Below are 19,926 nucleotides of genomic sequence, written 5' to 3'. Positions count from 1 at the left end.
GCCACTGCCTCACTAGCTCCAGGTCCTTGCTCAACTGCTGCCTTCACAAAAGGGCCAGCCCTGATCATTCTACTTAAAATTGAACACCTATACACTCATTTACCCAATCACCTTCCCTCCTTAATCTCTCTCTGTTCTGTTTATCATCTTCTAACATCTCACTAAATTTTGTTTTTATTTTCGATCTCTATCCATTAGAATATTTCTCTGTTGTGTTTATCATCTTCTAACATCCCACTAAACTCTGTTTTTCTTTTCGATCTCTATCCACTAGAATGCAAGCTCTATGTGAACGCGGAGTTGTTTTTTCCCTGCCATAGTCCCAGAATCCTGGGAAGTGCCTGGCATTGTAGCAGGCTCTCAGTAAATACTTGGTAAGAATAAATGCCCTGCAGACAGCAGGTACCCAGCAATAGCACCACATCTCTGAGTGCTCATAATGCACCAAAAACTGTCCCAAGAGCTTCTGAGCAACAGAGCTGGAAAACAACGAGCATTTCCTGAGCGACGGAATCACCAGAGGTGCCATGTCAATCTCTACAGCATCCTCTCCTTCGGGGCCCCATCACATCCATCCTGTCGACCTGTCCGCTTTTCCTCCAAACGAGTGCTCTATTCTGGCCATCTCCACTGCCACCTGCATCTCCAGTCAGACTCTCTTACTCTAGCCATCTCCGCTGCCACCTGCATCTCCGGTCGGACTTCCCTATTCTCGCCATCTCCGCTGCCACCTGCATCTCCAGTCGGACTCTCCCATTCTCGCAATCTCCGCTGCCACCTGCATCTCCGGTCGGACTCCCCTATTCTCGCCATCTCCGCTGCCACCTGCATCACCAGTTGGGACTCCCTTATTCTCGCCATCTCTGCTGCCACCTGCATCTCCGGTCAGACTCCCTTACTCTCACCATCTCCGCTGCCACCTGCATCTCCGGTCGGACTCCCCTATTCTCGCCATCTCTGCTGCCACCTGCATCTCCGGTCAGACTCCCTTACTCTCGCCATCTCCGCTGCCACCTGCATCTCCGATCGGACTCTCCTATTCTCGCCATCTCCGCTGCCACCCGTATCTCCAGTTGGGACTCTCCTATTCTCGCCATCTCTGCTGCCACCTGCATCTCCAGTCAGGACTCTTCGCAGCTTTCACCTTCCACTCACCTCCAACCTACTTTCCACAGAGAAGCTGGCATTAAGGGAGGAGACCACCCCTCACATTGTCTTATGCCCAATTTCTGCCTCCAAAGAAAGAAGAAGTAAAAACTAAAAGGCAGAAATGAAATCCACAAGCAGACAGCCCGGTGCCACACCCTGGGCCTGGCAGTTAAAGATCAACCCCTGACCTAATCAGTTATGTTATCTATAGATTCCAGACACTGTATAGAAAAGCACTGTGAAAATCCTTGTCCTGTGCTGTTCCGTTCTGATTACCGGTGCATGCAGCCCCCAGTCACGTACCCCCTGCTTGCTCAATCCATCACGACCCTCTCACACGGACCCCCTTAGAGTTGTGAGCCTTGAAGAGGGACAGGAATTGCTCACTCGAGGAGCTCGGCTGTTGAAGATTTGACTCTTGCCAAAGCTCCCGGCCAAATAAAGCCCTTCCTTCTTTAACTCGGTGTCTGAGGGGTTTTGTCTGTGGCTTGTCCTGCTACAGCGTAATATTCTCATATAATTACATCAGACCTGTCACTCACTCGCTTTCCTTTGGCAGCTTCCTACAAGGCACCTAGGATAAAATCAGACTCAGGCCGTAGCCTTCAAGGCCCAGCACGTTCTGGCCTCCCCCAGCAATCCGGCTTATGCCAGCTCCTCTCCTCGCTCACTGAGTTCCGACAGTACTGCCTCTCAGGTCCTGAAATACAACTGGCTCTCTACCACCTCAAGCCCTTCTCCCCTCCAGGCTGGGACAAGGCTGGTCCCAGGCAGCTTCAGGACCCAGATGAAATGTCACTTCTGCAGAGAGGTCTTTCAGCAACACCTGACCTAAGGGAGTCCCCTTTTATCATCCACCATGATAAACTGCCTCAGTGTCACACAATATGCCCACATAACAAACCTGCACATGTACCCCCAGAATCTAAAATAAAAGCTGAAATTATTTTTTAAAGTCATCAAAAAATACATGAGAAAAAACATTTCAGTTCAGGGTTAAACAAATCTCTTTGGAAAAGTCAAGTATCCAAACTCCCCTAGACTCACCCATCATTACCAATAACAGAATCTACGGACTAAACTACTGAGATAAATTTCCATTTACTATATTCTATTACTAGCAAGAAACAAAGGGCAGTCAGTCAAAGGCCCCACGCCTTTCCTTTGATTTCTGGGTTTCAGAGCACTACAGACTAATCCCATCGTAGGTTTGCAAAGTACATACCGCACCGTTCATTCCCTTGAATGGGGAACAAGGTCCTTCCTACTTGCTTACTTCAGATAAGGAATAAATGCCGAGTCACCATTCTATTTAAAATTCCACTGAGAAATACATGCCACACAAGCTCTCAGAATCACCGGCCCAAATTTGATTTACTAAAAGGTCAGGTATTGCTGAGTGCGGTGGCTCATGCCTGTAATCCCAGCACCTTGGGAGGCCGAGGCGGGCAGATCACGAGGTCAGGAAATCGAGACCATCCTGGCTAATAGGGTGAAACCCCTCTCTACTAAAAATACAAAAAATTAGCCAGGCGTGGTGGCGGGTGCCTGTAGTCCCAGCTACTTGGGAGGCTGAGGCAGGAGAATGGCGTGAACCCGGGAAGCGGAGGTTGCAGTGAGCCGAGATCACGCTACTGCACTCCAGCCTGGGTGACAGAGCGAGACTTCATCTCAAAAAAAAATAAATAAAAAATAAAAGGTCAGGTATTATTACCTCATTTAAGCATGAGAGGCCGGGCATGGTGGTTCATGCTTGTAATCCCACCACTTTGGGAGGCCAAGGCCGCCAGATCACTTGAGGTCAGGAGTTCAACACCAGCCTAGCCACATGGCAAAACCCCATGTCTACTAAAAATACAAAAATTAGCCAGGCATGGCGGTGCACACCTGTAGTCCCAGCTACTTGGGAGGCTGAGGTGGGAGAATCGCTTGAACCCGGGAGTCAGAGATTGCAGTGAGCCGAGATCACACCACTGCACTCCAGCCTGGGCAACAGAGTGAGACTCCATCTCAAAAAAAAAAAGAATAAGAAAGCAGCCAGACACAGTGGCTCACGCCTGTAACCCCAGCACTTTGGGAGGCTGAGGCAAGAGAATCACTTGAGGCCAGGAGTTCAGGACCAGCCTGGGAAACACAGTAAGACCCCATCTCTAAAAAAAATAAAAATTACATAAAGTCAAATTATTCCTCCCCAAGGCCTTCTCTCAGGCAGTGATAAATCAAGAATATATCAGAAGTCATAAATGGGGGCCGGGGCATGTGTGTAGAAACAATCAGTAATCAAGGACAATAGAGTTATCACAGTCCTAGACACTGCCAAGCAATGGTCAAGCACTAACTGACTCAGCCAAGGACAGCAAGCTGCACCCCGGCTACCTGCAGGAGGGAAGACAAATAAGAGGCAAACCGTCACGAACAGAGAACCCGAAAAGGCTTGGTAATGAAAGGAACCTCAGGAGACCGATGTCAGGAGGATGGGCTTCAAGTCTATACAGGGAGCAGCAGATCCCTGCCATGAGACCCTGCGGCCAGTCAAGCCCCTCGGCCCCCATCTCAGAAAAAGACAAGCCAGAAAAGTGAGAACACAGAAGCTCCGAGCTCCACGGAGTGTGGAGCAAGGGGCCCCGTGAGAGCAGCACAGTGCAATGACAGGCTCCCCGAGGGGTGAGACGCCCCATCCCAGAATGATGGCAGCCGGCCGCACAACACCCACCTGCTCACCAAGCAAGAAAAGAGAGTAGAGAGTCCTCTGGAAGAACTGAACTAGCATTCAGGCTCCTCCTCAGACCTCACCCTGCAGCAAAGGCCCCTGCCAAAGCCCTTCAGGTTGGCAGGCACCAGTACCCATGAGTGGACAGCCACCAGCCACCAAGCACAAAGTGAGAGCTCAGAGCCTCACAGCATGGGCCAGAGACGAAACAGACCTACACAAAAGGCATTCAAAGCAATGAGACAATGCACAGAAGGAAACGCCAAAGGAAATACCTTTACACAGACGAGATAAAACACAGCTTGAAGAAACAGATGCCACCAAAAAAGGGGCACTTGGGTCATGAGAAAGCTCTCAAGCTATAAAACTGACAGCAGAAATTAAAAATGCAAAAGAAGGGCTAGAGGACAAACTTGAGAGTCGTGGAAACAATACGAAAGACAGAAAGGCAGGAAAATCTACACCAGGAGGTATCATTTCAACTATCATAGAGAAATACTGAGAAAAGAGAAAGTGAAATGAAACAGAAGAGGTTAACAACAAAATACAACAAGAATATTTTCCACTAGCCCAAAAGACATAAGTTTCCAGATTGAATAGGCCACCAAATGCCACACTTGGGCACATCGTCTTAAAATTTCAGACACTGGCCGGTGCAGTGGCTCACGGCTGTAATCCCAGCACTTTGGGAGGCCAAGGTGGGTGGATCACTTAAGGTCAGGAGTTCAAGACCAGCCTGGCCAACATGGCGAAACCCCGTTTCTACAAAAAACACAAAAATTAACCGGGCAGGTGGCACACACTTGTAGTTCCAGCTACTCTGGAGGCTGAGGCAGGAGAATCACTTGAACCCAGCAGAAGAGGTTACAGTGAGCCGAGATCGCGCCACTGCACTACAGCCTGGGTGACAGAGTGAGACTCTGTCTCAAAAAAAAAAAAACGGTAAGCAAAACGAAAGGCAATCGTTAACTTTCAAAAAAATTAAAAACTGAACCAAAAGTTGAACTGTTATTCTCGGCTGAGAACAGTATTTTCAGACATTAAATAGACATTAATCAGGTAAAATATTACACATATACAAGTACAGGAGAAGAGAAACTTGAGCAAGAGTTAAAAGACTCATCTTCTAGAGTAAGGCATCAATAAACAGGCCAGGCACAGTAGCTCATGCCTGTAATCCCAGCACTCTGGGAGGCCGAGGAGGGCAGATCAGTTGAGGTCAGGGGTTCAAGACCAGCCTGGTCAACATGGTGAAACTCCATCTCTAATAAAAATATAAAAAATTAGCTGGGAGTGTGGCGGGCTCCTGTAAGCCCAGCTACTCGGGAGGCTGAGGCAGGAGAATCACTTGAACCTGAGAGGCAGAGGTTGCAGTGACCTGAGATCCCACCACTGTACTCCAGCCTGGGCAACAGAGCGAAACCCCGTCTCAAAAAAAGTCAATAAGTAATGACTAAATGGGGGAAAGAACACCCATAAATAGTAGGAACACACAATTTAGACTCAACAAGCAATCATTCTTAAAGTAAATTTTTAAGAAGAAACACCTATAAAATGAAAATAATTCACTCAGGTTTAGAAATGTGGGCAAGGCAGGGGCAATGTTTTATAATTAACTTCTTAAACCATATATATATATATATATATATATATATATTTTTTTTTTTTTTTTTTTTTTTTTTTTTTAAAGACAGAGTCTTGCTGTCGCCAGGCTGGAGTGCAATGGTGCGATCTCGGCTCACTGCAACCTCCACCTCCCGGGTTCGAGCGATTCTGCTGCCTCAGCCTCCCAAGTAGCTGGGATTACAGGTGCCCACCACCACACTCAGGGAATTTTTATATTTTTAGTAGAGACAGGGTTTCATATTGGCCAAGCTAGTCTCAAACTCCTGACTTCATCATCCACCCGCCTCGGCCTCCCAAAGTGCTAGGATTACAGGCATGAGCCACCGCACCTGGCCTTAAACTACATTCTTTAACTTTTTTAATCTTTTAAAACATTTAAGTAAGGACAAGCCTAGACAAGAAAGTCACAAGAATGAATGCTATTGGGAAGACCTGCCCAGTTACTTCCTAATAACTAAAAATAAACATATCAACATTTTCATAGAACAGACTAGAAAGCACAGAAGGAGTCTGTAAAAACATACAAACATTTGGGCCGGGCGCGGTGGCTCATGCCTGTAATCCCAGCACTTCAGGAGGCCAAGGCGGGCAGATCATGAGGTCGGGAGATGGAGACCATCCTGGCTAACACAGTGAAACCCCGTCTCTATTAAAAATACCAAAAATTAGCCGGGTGTGGTGGCGGGCACCTCTAGTCCCAACTACTCGAGAGGGTGAGGCAGGAGAATGGCGTGAACCCGGGAGGCAGAGCTTGCAGTGAGCCAAGATCTCACCACTGCACTCCAGCCTGGGCGACAGAGTGAGACTCCATCTCAAAAAAAAAAACATACAAACATTTGAGAATACAGTGACGATGCATCGCAAGGAGAAAAAAGCATTACCTCATAAATGTTCTGGAACATATCTGGTAATCAATGCGAGGAATGATGGAGACCCATCTCACAAGAAAATAAACTACAAGGGGTTAACGGGATAAAAATAATTCAAAAGCTTTAAAACCTCAGTATTGTATAGGGGTTTGGTGGAGACTTCAGGCGATGGGAGAAGCCACAGGGAGCGTCGGTGCAGCCAAGGCAGCATCTGTAAGGAAAGGCTGGCCTTCGTGCGGCACCAGCCAGCACACAGGTGACCCAGGTGAGAGGCCCCAACAGAGGGTCTGTCACCATCATAAAGCAACACCCCAGTGACTCATCAAATGCAAAGGGGCACAGAGAAGTCACAGGAAAGACAGACCAATAAGCATGTGTTTTGTTTCTTGTTTTTAAATGAGACTGCTCCCTCCAGGCAGAAGCATAACCTGGCTGCCTGGTGCTCAAGGCAAACAGAGGCAGAAAGGTGGCAGGCAGGCATCTCAGGGGCAAACTGACGCAGTTCACACTCCAGCTCTGCCTCTCGGGAGCTCCGTGACTTAGGCTAACTTACGACCTCTCTATGCCACAGTTTCCTTATCTGTAAATAAGTATAGACAGACTCCAATTTGTGATGGTGCAGCTGAACGATTTTTTGACTTTACAATGGCATGAAAGCAATACGCACTCAGTAGAAATCGTACGTCAAGTGCCCAATCACTTTGTTTTCCACTTTCAGTACAGTATTCAATAAATTACATGAGATATTCAATACTTTTTTATACATAGGGTTTGTGTTAGATGGTTTTGCCCAACTGTAGGCTAATGTGAATTTGGTGGTGGTGTTTTGAGACAGGGTCTCATCCTGTCACCCAGGCTGCGCAATGGCGCAAACATGGCTCACTGCAGCCTCGACCTCCTAGGCTGAAGAGATCCTCCCACCTCAGCCTCCCAAAGTGCTGGAATTACAGGCATGAACCACCTTGCCTGGCCCCAAAAGTGAACTTTTAAAAGATACCGTTCAAAGTGTGCTTTGAGAAGACAGCAGAGATCTGACATGCGCTCACTGCACTGAAGGCCTCTTTCTGGAGACGGACAATGGTGTTGCGCTGTGGTCAATGGTAAATAACAATAGGCCGGGCACGGTGGCGCACACCTGTAATCCCAGCACTTTGGGAGGCCAAGGCAGGCGGATCACCTAAGGTCGGGAGTTCGAGACCAGCCTGGCCAATATAGTGAAACCCCATCTCTACTGAAGATCCAAAAATTAGGCAGGCATAGTGGCGGGCGCCTGCAATCCCAGCTACTTCGGAGGCTGAGGCAGGAGAATCACTTGGACCCAGAGTCAGAGGTTGCAGTAAGCTGAGATCGCGCCACTGCATTCCAGCCTGGGCAATAGAGACTCCATCTCAATTAATAAACAAATATAAATACATTAAATAGAAATAAAGGAAACTCCCTGGAGCAGAGGGAAGAGTCTCAGGAAAGAGAAGAGAAGAGCCCCTGCCGCAGCACAGGCCCAGCAGCCGGAGGAAAAACCACATCAAACAACGGCCTCAAGAAGCATTCAGAGAAGACACTGCCTCGAGTGAGATAAAACTAGCCCCAGACTACAGGCTGCGGTGGTGCTGCCTTGTAGGAATCACACTGTTCCCAAAGAACTTAGCTTCCTCCCAGAACAAAGCTCAAGAATATTAAAAGAAACACAAAAATATTCTGCTCCAAGAAGGTGAAATTCACAATGTCAAGCATCTAATAATAAACTAGGCCAGGCGTGGTGGCTCACACCTGTAATTCTAGCACTTTGAGAGGCTGAAGCAGGTGGATCGCTCAAGACTAGGAGTTCGTTATCAGCCTAGGCTACAAAGCAAGACCGCATTTCTACAAAAAAGTTTTTTAAAAATTAGCCAGGTGTGGCTGTGGTCCCAGCCACTCAAGAAGCTGAGGCAAGAGGATCACCTGAGCCCAGGAAGTCAAGGCTGAAGTAAGCTATGATCGCACCATTGCACTCCAGCCTGGGCAACGCGAATGAGACCCTGTCAATAAATAACTAATTTATTTATTTATTTAAAAAATTAGCCAGGTGTGGTGGCATGTCCTGTAGTCCCAGCTACTCAAGAGGCTGAGGTGGGAGGACTGCTTGAGTCCAGGAGGTCGAAGCTGCAGTGAGCTATGATCACACCACTGCACTCCAGCCTGGGCGACAGCAAGACTCTATCTCTTAAAAAAAAAAAAAAAAAAAAAAAAAAAAGGCTGGGCGCGGTGGTTCACGCCTGTAATCCTAGCATTTTGGGAGGCCAAGGCAGGCAGATCATGAGGTCAGGAGATAGAGACCATCCTGGCTAACATGGTGAAACCCCGTCTCTACTAAAAATACAAAAAAAAAATTAGCCAGGCATGGTGGTGGGCGCCTGTAGTCCCAGCTACTTGGGAGGCTGAGGCAGAAGAATGGCGTGAACCCAGGAGGCAGAGCTTGCAGTGAGCCGAGATAGCGCCATTGCACTCCAACCTGGGAGACAGAGCAAGACTCCGCCTGGGAAAAAAAAAAAAGAAAAAGGAATAGGCCGGGTGCGGTGGCTCATGCTTGTAAATCCCAGCACTTTGGGAGGCCGAGGCCGGTGGATCACGAGGTCAGGAGTTCAAGACCAGCCTGGCCAAGATGGTGAAACCCCGTCTCTACTAAAAATACAAAAAATTAGCCGGGTGCCTGCAATCCCAGCTACTCAGGACGCTGAGACAGAGAATTGTTTGAACCCGGGAGGCAGAGGTTGCAGTAAGCCGAGATCGCACCACTGCACTCTAGCCTGGGCAACATAGCGAGACTCTATCTCAAAAAAAAAAAAAAAAAAAAAAAAAACTGGCCGGGCACAGTGGCTCACACCTGTAATCTCAACATTTTAGGGGCCCAAGGCAGGTGCATCACTTGAGGTCAGGAGTTCAAGACCAGCCTGGCCAACATGGCGAAACTCCATCTCTACTAAAAATTCAAAACTGGCCGGGCACAGTGGCTCATGCCTGTAATCCCAGCACTTTGAGAGGCCGAGGTGGGTGGATTGCTTGAGGTCAGGAGTTTGAGAATAGCCTGGCCAAAATGGTGAAACCCCAGCTGGGCACGGTGGCCAACGCCTGTAATTCCAGCATTTTGGGAGGCCGAGGCTAGTGGATCACGAGGTCAAGAGATCAAGACCATTCTGGTCAACATGGTGAAAGTCCGTCTCTACTAAAAAAAATACAAAAATTAGCCGGGCATGGTGGTGCGCGCACCTGTAGTCCAAGCTGCTCGGGAGGCTGAGGCAGGAGAATCACTTGAACCCGGGAGGCAGAGGTTGCAGTGAGCAGAGATCGCACCACTGCACTCTAGCCTGGCAACAGAGCAAGACTCAGTCTCAAAAAAAAAGAAAAAAATGGTGAAACCCCATCTCTACCAAAAATACAAAAATTAGCCGGGCATGGAGGCACATACCTGTAATCCCAGCTACTCAGGAGGCTGAGGCAGGAGAATCACTTGAACCCAGGAGATGAAGGTTTCAGTGAGCCGAGATCATGCCACTGCACTCCAGCCTGAGAGGACAGAGGGAGACTCCTTCTCAAAAACAAAAAAAAACAAAAAAACTTAGGCCAGGTGTGGCAGCTCATGCCTGTAATCCCAGGACTTTGGGAAGCTGAGGCAGGTGGATTGCTTGAGGTCAGGAGTTCAAGAATAGCCTCGCCAACATGGTGAAACCCCGTCTCTACTAAAATACAAAAATTAGCTGGGCATGGTGGCGCACGCTTGTAATCCCATCTACTAGGGAGGCTGAGCCAGAAGAATTGCTTGAACCCAGGAGGCAGAGGCTGCAGTTAACCAAGATCGCACCACAGCACTCCAGCCCGGGTGAGAGAATGAGGCTCCGTCTCCAAATAAAAAAAAAAGAAAAGAAACACGTACTTGCTAGTTCAGCTACATTACATGAAACACGAAGGCGGTCCACAGAAAAAGCAAAACATAGATCCTAATACAGTGCCGCCTGCCCTAAGGAGCTCAAAGTTCTTTAGATACGCTAAATAACTAATCCTCATTACACCCTTGTGCTGCCATCAGAGGGATTTTAAAGGTAAGAAAAACACCCCCCACGCAAAACAAAAGCCAGGCACCCCATGTGGGCTGTTGGTCTCTACACTTCTAAGCAAACCCGTAGACAGACACCAAAGCTTAGGGTGGGAGAGAAGAAAGGTAAATGGGGAGTATCTTGAAGCCAAGCACAGAGATGAACACAAAATCATCACAACTCAGAGTCTGAGTTTCAGGCAAAGATGAAGACTCCAGGCTCTCAACAGGGCTACAATTTGAAAAGGTGGGAAAGGGTTGGGCGCAGTGGCTCACACCTATAAATCCCAGCACTCTGGGAGGCTGATGGGGGAGGATCACTTGAGCCACAGAGTTCAAGACCATCCTGGGCAACATAGTGAGACCCTGTCTCTAAATTTTAAAAATAAATATAAATATAAAAAATTTAAAAGTGGAAAACAAAGGAGAGCAGAATCAGGATCTGACCCAAACCCCCGGCTAGAAGTGTTGTTCCTAAGAACGCACCCAGCAGGAGGTCTGCCACTCGACCTGGAGTTTCGACCTGGAGTTTCCTGAGGTATCGGGGTGGGGGCGCTGAGGGAGCTACATGGGGCAGAAACAACCTAGCATGGGAGTCAGGACTTCCCTGGCCTCGGGGACACACGGCAGCTGTGGGCACAGCACCCCTCCTAAAATCTCGCAGCGCCCACCAGCCTCTCAGCCCACCCCTGCACCCTGTGCTCCTCCCACCTTCCCAGCCTGCAGAAGCCTTGATACCTGCAACCATTCCCACACTCCGATCACCAGGTAAGTGCAGGCTCCAAAAGGCAACAAACGTTTAAAATCAAGAATCAACTAAACAGAAGATACAAGTTCCCCTCTGCCAACAATGTTTCAGGAAAAAGCGTGCAAAGCTGGCAGAAAGCGATGTCTGAATGCAGAAGTGTGGTTCCAAGCTCCCTGTGTCTCTGGGGTCATCCCCGCTCCTGAGTGCCCACGAGTCACTGGTACTCGCCTCTCCCGCCCTGGGGCTGGGCATCTCACTGCCTCACACTCTTCTTGGTCCTCTTCCCAATTCAAGTCTCCAGGGCACTATTTTAAAACAGGGCTGCTTCCTACTCACATGTTATTTCTTCTATGCGTCTTGGCCAGACCCTTACAACCCTGTCCCAAACACAGAGCTCATCACATAGCTTCAGCCCCCACTTCTACATGGGAACACCCACCTCAACCTAGCCCACCCACCCGGAAATTCTCTTGTGACAAAACTGCACATACTGCTTTTCAAGACCTTTCAACCAGCTCAACTTTCAAGCTAAAGTCAGGAAGGTTCTGAAGAAGGAACATGCTGCCAGAATCAGCAAATGTGGTTTTATAACCTAAGTCTGAGACATCATATGGCCTGGTAAAAACTGTTCATTTCTGGGGTTTTTTGTTTGTTTGTTTGTTTTTCGTTTTTGAGATGGAGTCTTACTTTGTCGCCCTGGCTATAGTGCAGTGGTGCAATCTTGGCTCACTGCAACCTCCGCCTCCCAGATTCAAGCGATTCTCCTGCCTCAGCCTCCCAAGTACCTGGGATTACAGGCACGTGCCACCACACCTGGCTAATTTTGTATTTTTAGTAGAGACATGTTTTTCCATGTTGGTCAGGCTAGTCTCGAACTCCCGACCTCAGGTGATCCACCTGCCTCGGACTCCTGAAGTGCTGGGATTACAGGCGTGAACCACAGCGCCCAGCTTATTTGATTTTTTTTTAAGAGCCAAGGAAATGCCATTTAATCCTTCAATGACAGCCTTTCCAGGAACTCTTCTACTACAAAATCTTGACACAGATTGTTACCAAAAGTAACAGTTCATTTTAAGAGGAAAGAGAAGTAATAGTAAGTATCTGGCACAAAATATGTTCACCACCAGGACACTTCAACTTGTCATAAAAGAAAGTGATCCTGACCTTCAGAGGAGCCAGATGGAAAACACTGCGAAGAGAACCAGGGTGTCCCAGAAGCAGTTACCACCAACCTTGGCAAGAAAAATTCAACCTGAGCAAAGACTTCCTTCCTCCTCTCCATAACCACCATGACACATTTCCTAAACTGGTTTCTAAGGAACACAAGTTATGCAGAAGCATGCAAAAGAAGACATGCAAGAAGAGCATTCTTTTCTAAAAGTCAGCACTTTTTAGGAATGTACAGTCAAAAGGACAAAATGAGCTTTTAACTGTGAAGGTTATTTAAGAAATGCAAAAGCAGACCGACCAATTCTGATTCTGATGTTCACTCCTATGCACGAAAATCAGTACAACTTTTATGTTTAATTTTTATACTGAAGTTTAAGCAGAGTTTAAAATTTAGTGTTCAGTTTCTCCATATCTAATTTATGACTCCATAACTGGAATTTCATAAACAAATAAAATTTTTTTAACTTTACTCCCACTGAAACACAATTCAAAGGGTATCTAATTTCAAGAAAGTTAACAGAAATGGCCAGGCACAGTGGCTCACGCCTGTAATCCCAGCACTTTGGGAGGCCGAGGCAGGAGGATCACTTGAGGCCAAGAGTTCGAGACCACCCTGATCAACTTGGTGAAACCACATCTCCACAAAAATTAGCTAGGCGTGGTGGCAGACACCTGTAATCCCAGCTACTCGGGAGACTGAGGCACAAGAATCACTTGAACCTGGCCGGGCGTGGTGGCTCACGAGGTCAGGAGATCAAGATCATCCTGGCTAATACAGTGAAACCCCGTCTCTACTAAAAAATACAAAAAATTAGCCAGGCGTGGTGGTGGCGGAGCCCCAGCTACTCAGGAGGCTGAGGCACAAGAATCACTTGAACCCAGGAGGCGGAGGTTGCAGTGACCCGAGATCACACCGCTGCACTCCAGCCTGGGCAACAGAGCGAGACTCTGTCTCAAAAAAAAAAAAAAAAACCAAGAAATGGAAGGGACCAAGTTTTATGCCAACCACAATGAGCAGAGCACTGATAATTATTCTAATTTATCGTGAAACCTGCAGCAAAACTGCATCACTTTCTTCAAGACCATGGAAATTCATTTTTGCCATCTTGCTAATAACATCTCTCCATCTGTTTCCCCTTCATGTGAGGACCTGGGGGGATTAAAGAAAACGCCTCCAAGCATTTGCACCACACCAGCACCACATGTAGAGAAATAAAAACGGTCATTTCCTGCCTGAAGTTGTTTTCCTGGCAAACTGACAGGTCTCAAAAGGATTTATCACTTCTTCCCTTTCCTCGCGGTCCTGATTGTTTTGCAGTTAATTCTCAGAGCCTGACAACATTTTCAGCAGTGCTGTCTCTCTCCAACAGTACTCTAGTGTTGGCATGTCAACAGCAATGCATAAAGACATGCATTCACTAAGTTAGATACGACTCTCCTCTGCAGATATGTCATTTGTGTAAAAACAAACGCAAGTTCCAAAATAACTGAACAAATAGCAAATAACTATGGTCTTGTTTCCCCAATTTCAGCAGTTATTTTGTTTTCTTGGAATCTTTTGCTCAAATACAATGATAATCAGTGCACCAGCCTGAATGGGCCTCGATGGGACTGTACTGAGGGAAAAAAAAGCCAATCTCAAAAGATCACATATGATGTGATTCCATTTATATGACATCCTTGAGACCACAAAATTACAGAGATGGAGAACAGATTAGTTTCAGGAGTATGGCTATAAGGGGTAGCTTTGTGATGATGGCATAGTTCTGTATCTTGACTGAGGTAGGGAACCGGTTACACAAAGCTACAGGTGCTAAACTGCATAGAACCACACACACACACGTGCCTGTCAATCTAATGAAATCTGAATATGCCTGGTGGTGTGCACCAGTGTCTGTTTCCTGGTGTTGAATATGTCCTGTAGTTATGCAAGATGTCCACATTAAGAAAGGTAGGGCACCAGGCACAGTGGCTCACGCCTGTAATCCCAGCACTTTGGGAGGCCGAGGCCGGTGGATCACGAGGTCAGGAGATCCAGGCCATCCTGGCTAACACGGTGAAACCCCGTCTCTACTAAAAATACAAAAAATTAGCCGGGCGTGGCGGCGTGCACCTGTAGTCCCAGCTACTCGGGAGGCTGAGGCAGCAGAATGGTGTGAACCCGGGAGGCAGAGCTTGCAGTGAGCCAAGATCGCGCCACTGCACTCCAGCCTGGGCGACAGAGCGCAACTCTCTCTCAAAAAAAAAAAAAAAAAATTCTAAAACTGGGACTAAATAAAAGGACTAGAATTTTTTTAATGCCAATTTAACAAAAAACAAACAGTTTATTAACTCTCACACACTGAACTCATACTGACCAAATGCAGTGGCCGCTGGGTTGACGTCAATCAGAAAGGATGAAGTTAATTTTAGGAGACATTAAGTTAGTTCACTACCTCAGCCACAAAAGCTACAACTTTGAGGGGCAGAGCTTGACACGAGGCACTTTTCAAATCCTGGAGCATATTCATTGCTGCCTATGGTAAGAGGAGTAATGCCCCAAGCCAGTCTGCTGGGAGTGGGTTACTTGAAGTGAAAATACAGCATCCTAGTGTCCACATGCTCCCTGTCCACTACCTCAGATACTTGGCACAGGGCTTTTTTTTTTTTTTTTTTTTGAGACAGTCTCGCTCTGTCACCCAGGCTGGAGTGCAATGGCACAATCTCAGCTCACTGCAAGCTCTGCCTCCTGGGTTCAAGCGATTCTTCCGCCTCAGCCTCCGGAGTATTCCGTCTCAGCCTCCGGAGTAGCTGGGACTACAGGTGCATGCCACCACGCCCAGCTAATGTTTGTATTTTTGTGGAAACAGGGTTTCACTATGTTGGCTAGGCTGGTCTTGAACTCCTCACCTCAGGTGATCCGCCCACCTCAGCCTCCCAAAGTGCTGGGATTACAAGTGTGAGCCACCGCACCCAGCTGGCACCAGGTACTGAAGGGGAAAAACTTTTTTTTGAGGCAGGGTCTCAATCTGTTGCTCAGGCTGCCCAGGCTGGAGTGCAGTGGCGCAATCCTAGTTCACTGCAGCCTCAACCTCCAGGGCTCAGATAATGCTCTCACCTCAGCCCACTGAGTACTGGGACCACAGGTGCATGCCACCACGCCTGGCTAATTCAGTCCACTGAGTAACTGGGACCACAGGTGCATGCCACTACGCCTGGCTAATTCTTTTTTCTCTTTTGAAAAGGTAGAGGTCTCACTATATTGCCCAGGCTAAAGGAGGAAACTTAAGAAACTAGTCAGAAAGACGCAAATTTGGAGCTGAAACAGGCTTTAATGATATTTCAGCTCAAAATCCGCCCCTTCAAGTGTCAGCTGAGGAAACTGAGGCTCCGTGGCTAGTGGCCTCCACTCATGCAGCTTTAATGATCTTTCAGCTGAAAATCCAGCCCTTCAACTGTCCGCTGTGGAAACTGAGGCTCCATGGCCAGTGGCCTCCACTCATGCAGCTGCTAAGAGGCAGAGTCAGGGTCAAGAGCCTTGGCTGTCAGCTCAGAGTCCTCTTTCCACAGGGCCCGACTACTCCTATTGTTCACCCTCACGACAGGAAAACAGCACGCAAAATCACACCTGGCCAGGGAAAGGGGAAGCGGGGACCCCTCTGCCTGTGACATGGAGGTCAAGTTCAGATCAGCTCAAACACTGGCTGCCTCTCCAATCCCATCTCCAGGCACCAACCAACATTCATTAACTCAATACATATATATATTAATTATTTGCTGTTCCTCCAATACCTTGGTCTTCTGCCTGAATTGCCCAAGAATCACCTTCCTTGTGAGGTCTTCTCTGGCATGCACCTCGCATGCCAGACACTCGCCATGAGGAGAACAGCAGGAAAAACGTGATGAGCAAGATAGGGTGCGCACCTTGTAGAGCCCACCCTAGAGGGCAGTGGGGGAGATGGAGCCACTCAGGTGAAAAACAGCACCACAAGCTGAAGACACTGCCCAGAAGGAGAATGGTGAGCGCTGCAGCTGATGAGAGGCCATCCAACAGCAACGAGGGAAAGAGGATTCCGAGAAAGGGGCCGTATTGAAGAGACCTGGCTCCCCCAGCTAGGACTAAGCACCCCTTCTTCTACTAGCTCCTTCAGGGGAGGGGCTGTTTTATTCAATGGGATACACTAGCGGTTCTCGACTGAGGACAGCTTTGCCGTAAGGACACATTTGTCAACGCCTGGAGACATTGTTCCTTATCACAACTGAGGCATCTGGTGCTGCTATAAACATCCTACAAGGCACAGAACAGTCCCCCACAACAAAGGGTGATCCAGCCCCAAATGTCAGCTCTGCTGAGTTGGAGAAAGTCTGGTCTATATAGTCAAGTATTTTATAGAGTGCAGCAGTTTCCCCATATCCACAGGTATACGTTCCAAGGCACTCAGTGGGTGCCTGAAACTTCAGATAATACTAAATCCTATACAAGCTGCTTTTTTCCCACACATACCTATGAAAAAGTCTAACTTACAGATTAGACACAGTAAGAGATTAACAGCAGCCAATAATAAAAGAGAACTGTAATGATATACTGTAACAAAAGTTATATGAATGTGGTCTCTTTAAATATCTTATTGTACTATGCTCACCTATTTTCAGATCACAGTTGACCAGAGGTAACTGAAACCTCAGAAGGTGAAACCACAAATAAGGGAGGACAGCTATACTGCACTCAGTGTGATAGGCGCCATCCTGTGAAACGCAGGCCCTGGCACAAACCGTATATCTAACAAGGGAGGACGGCTGTACCGCACTCACTGTGGTAGGTGCCATCCTGTCAAACGCAGGCCCTGGCACAGACAATATATCTAACAAGTGGGTCACTTGCTGTCTGAGGAAATGGCTTTCAATCTCATTGTCCTGCCTAACGCAACTTTCTTCAAAAATGGAAGGACAGACATCATAGCTCATTTAAGGGTGCTCAGCCTTTGTCCCAGGGGTCCCCTTAACAAATAATACACACAGTTAGTTTTACAAAATGCATGTTGGTCTCATTATGTAACAAAGAAAGAGAAAAAATGCTACTCGTAAAAGTGCTGATCTGAGGGTGTTTTTTTTTTTGTTTTTTTTTTTTTTTTTTTTTGTGAGAAGTCTCACTCACTCTGTCACCCAGGCTGGAGTACGGCGCGATCTCAGCTCACTGCAGCCTTGACCTCCTGGGCTCAAGTGATCCTCCTCTTTCAGCCTCCCAAGTAGCTGGGACTATAGATGGTTACACCAATACGCCCAGCTAATTTTCGTATTTTTTGGGAGAGACAGGGTGTCACCACATTGCCCAGGCTGGTCTCAAACTTCTGGGCTCAAAAGATCCACCTGCCTCAGCCTCCCAAAATGCTGGGACTATAGGTGTGAGCCACCGCACCCAGCTCTATGCTTTTTTTTTTTTTTTTTTTTGCAGAGTAGGGGAAGGGTTAGATGGTCCTCTACCCTTCCACAGAGTGTGGGAGAACCACTATCTTCCTGATCCTCCACCCCGTCTAAGGAGATGAGAATTCAAAAGGAAGATCACAACAATCCCTCAAAATATACATTAAAAATTATGAGGGTGCCATGGCTCACGCCAGTAACCACAGCACTTTGGGAGGCCAAGACAGGTGGATCACTTGAGCTCAGGATTTCGAGACCAGCCTAGGCAACATGGCGAGACCCCCCATCTCTACAAAAAACACGAAAATCAGCCAGGCATGGTGCACGCTTGTAGTCCCAGTGACTCCGGAGACTGAGGTGGTAGGATCACTTGAGGTGGGAGGTTGAGTGCGCCGTGATGGAACTACTGCGCTCCAGCCTGGGCGCCAGAGCAAGACCCTGTCTCAAAAAAATGGAAAAACAAAAATCATGAAGTCAACTATTTGCTGGATAACAAGGAAAAAAATCAACACACCAGACAGGAAACTGGCTTTGTTTCTCCCTCAAATTAAATAAGAGGACGGCCTCTGAAAGCCAAGAGGAGGTTCTGCACACCAAAGTCAAATTAATTGGTGGACCGGTGCACTCACCCAGCCACCCTGCACATCCTTCTAACAGGCCAAGCCTTCCTGGCTTGTTTAACGGTTTGGTGTGGATTTTTCCCACCCCGAGGGGACAGGCATGGGGCTGAGAACGAGGTCTGTGATTGGAGCAGCAGGCAGCGAGGCCATCCCACACCCCGACTGCTCGTGTCCAGATTCCCTCCGGGAATGAGTCATTTTAATCGTCGTGGGTGAGATCTAATCAGGGGATAATAAGCCGCCAGAACCCAGGTCACAAAGCTGTTTCCTGGGAAGACACTGATTTCCAGATTTCTGCTCCCAAAGCTAAAATCCACGCCGTTTTGGAAAACTCTGGGTTAAACGCTCCAGTACTAGAAAGACCGAGGTGACATCATGCTGGGGAGGGGCGTCTTGGCCCGAAACCCCCTTGGCGGTGCCGCAGCCCCCCGCACGGACCAGCAAACGGGAATGGAGATGTGGATGAAGGGCCGTGCCCTAAACCCCCAGACCCAGCACCCCTAGACCCTGAACCCCCCACCCCGCACCCCCAGACCCAGGGCCCCGCTCTGCATCCTGGCCCGCACCCCCATACCCGATACCCCAAGACTCTGAGCGCCGCCCACACCCCCAGACGACCCTGGACCCCCACCCCGCACCCTGGCCCCCACCCCCAGACCCGGTACCCCAAGACCCCGAGCGCCGCCCGCACCCTCAGGCCCCGGGCCCCGCCCGCATCCCAGCCTGCACCCCCAGACCCCCGGCCCCGCCTGCACCCCCGCCTCGAGACGCCGCCCCGGGCCTCCGCTCCCAGACCCCGTCTCCGCCTGCGGCCCCGGCCCCGGCTCCGCGCCGCCCCCGCCACTCACAGTTGCGGATATCCGAGATGAAGACCGCCAGGCCCCGCATCCCGTCCCCCTTGGACACCGCCGGCATCTTCCGACGCTCGGGAGCGGCCTCGGCTGGCGGGCCCGGGCGGAGGAGCGCGGGGAGCGGGAAGCGGGGAGGGCGGTCGCCGTCACCGCCGCGGAGGAGCCGCCGGGGAGCCGCCTAACCACCGCCGCGGAGCCGCGTAACCACCGCCGCCTCAGGGTCCCAGCGCCGCTTTCTGGGCCGCCGCGCGCGCGCACGCACGACGCCCGCACCAGCACGCACGCGCAAGCAGGCGAGCGGCGACGGACGGCGGCCGGGGCGGGTGTCGCGTGAGGCAGCGCGCGCGCGCCCGCGGAACGGGGGCGAGCCGGTCGAGGCAGGCGCGGGGGCGCCCCCTGCAGGCGGACACCATGGATGGAGCCGCTGAAGCCACGGGTTCGCGTCCCGGGGCCGCGCCAGGCTGGCGATGCCGCCCGCGTCCCTCACGGGAAGGGCGTGGGTCCGGGCGGGAACTCATGTGTGCAGCGGGCCGCCTCTGTCGTTGTTGGTGGTCACTGCAAAAGAGGCGGCCACGCAGGCACACGCGTGCGGCCTCGCCCTGGGCGTCAGCCCCGCTAGATTGCCCCGAGCAGGTCTCCGTTTTCTTACTTGGAATAAACGACCTGTCAGCGCTGGGCGGCGGGGTGGCTCCGCTGCCAGGGCCTTGTTTGTTCGGC

General features: G+C 49.4%; 1 protein-coding gene across 2 annotated transcripts in view; it reads right to left on the bottom strand.

Moving 5' to 3' along the window:
• Positions 1 to 19,692, bottom strand: part of AP2A2 (adaptor related protein complex 2 subunit alpha 2) — an 85,987-nt gene extending 66,295 nt beyond the window's left edge. For both annotated transcript variants that reach the window (XM_054439039.2, XM_054439040.2), the window contains exon 1: positions 19,207 to 19,692. In XM_054439039.2, coding sequence (XP_054295014.1) covers positions 19,207 to 19,273 — 67 coding nt within the window. In that variant the 5' untranslated portion in view covers positions 19,274 to 19,692. The remainder of the gene's footprint in view (positions 1 to 19,206) is intronic.
• Between the last annotated feature and the right edge of the window lie 234 nt (positions 19,693 to 19,926).

This window comes from Pongo pygmaeus, chromosome 9 (genome assembly GCF_028885625.2).
Source record: "Pongo pygmaeus isolate AG05252 chromosome 9, NHGRI_mPonPyg2-v2.0_pri, whole genome shotgun sequence".
Lineage (NCBI taxonomy): Eukaryota > Metazoa > Chordata > Mammalia > Primates > Hominidae > Pongo > Pongo pygmaeus.
Note: the sequence above shows the minus strand (reverse complement) of the source record. Positions and strands in the feature narration are given on the sequence as shown.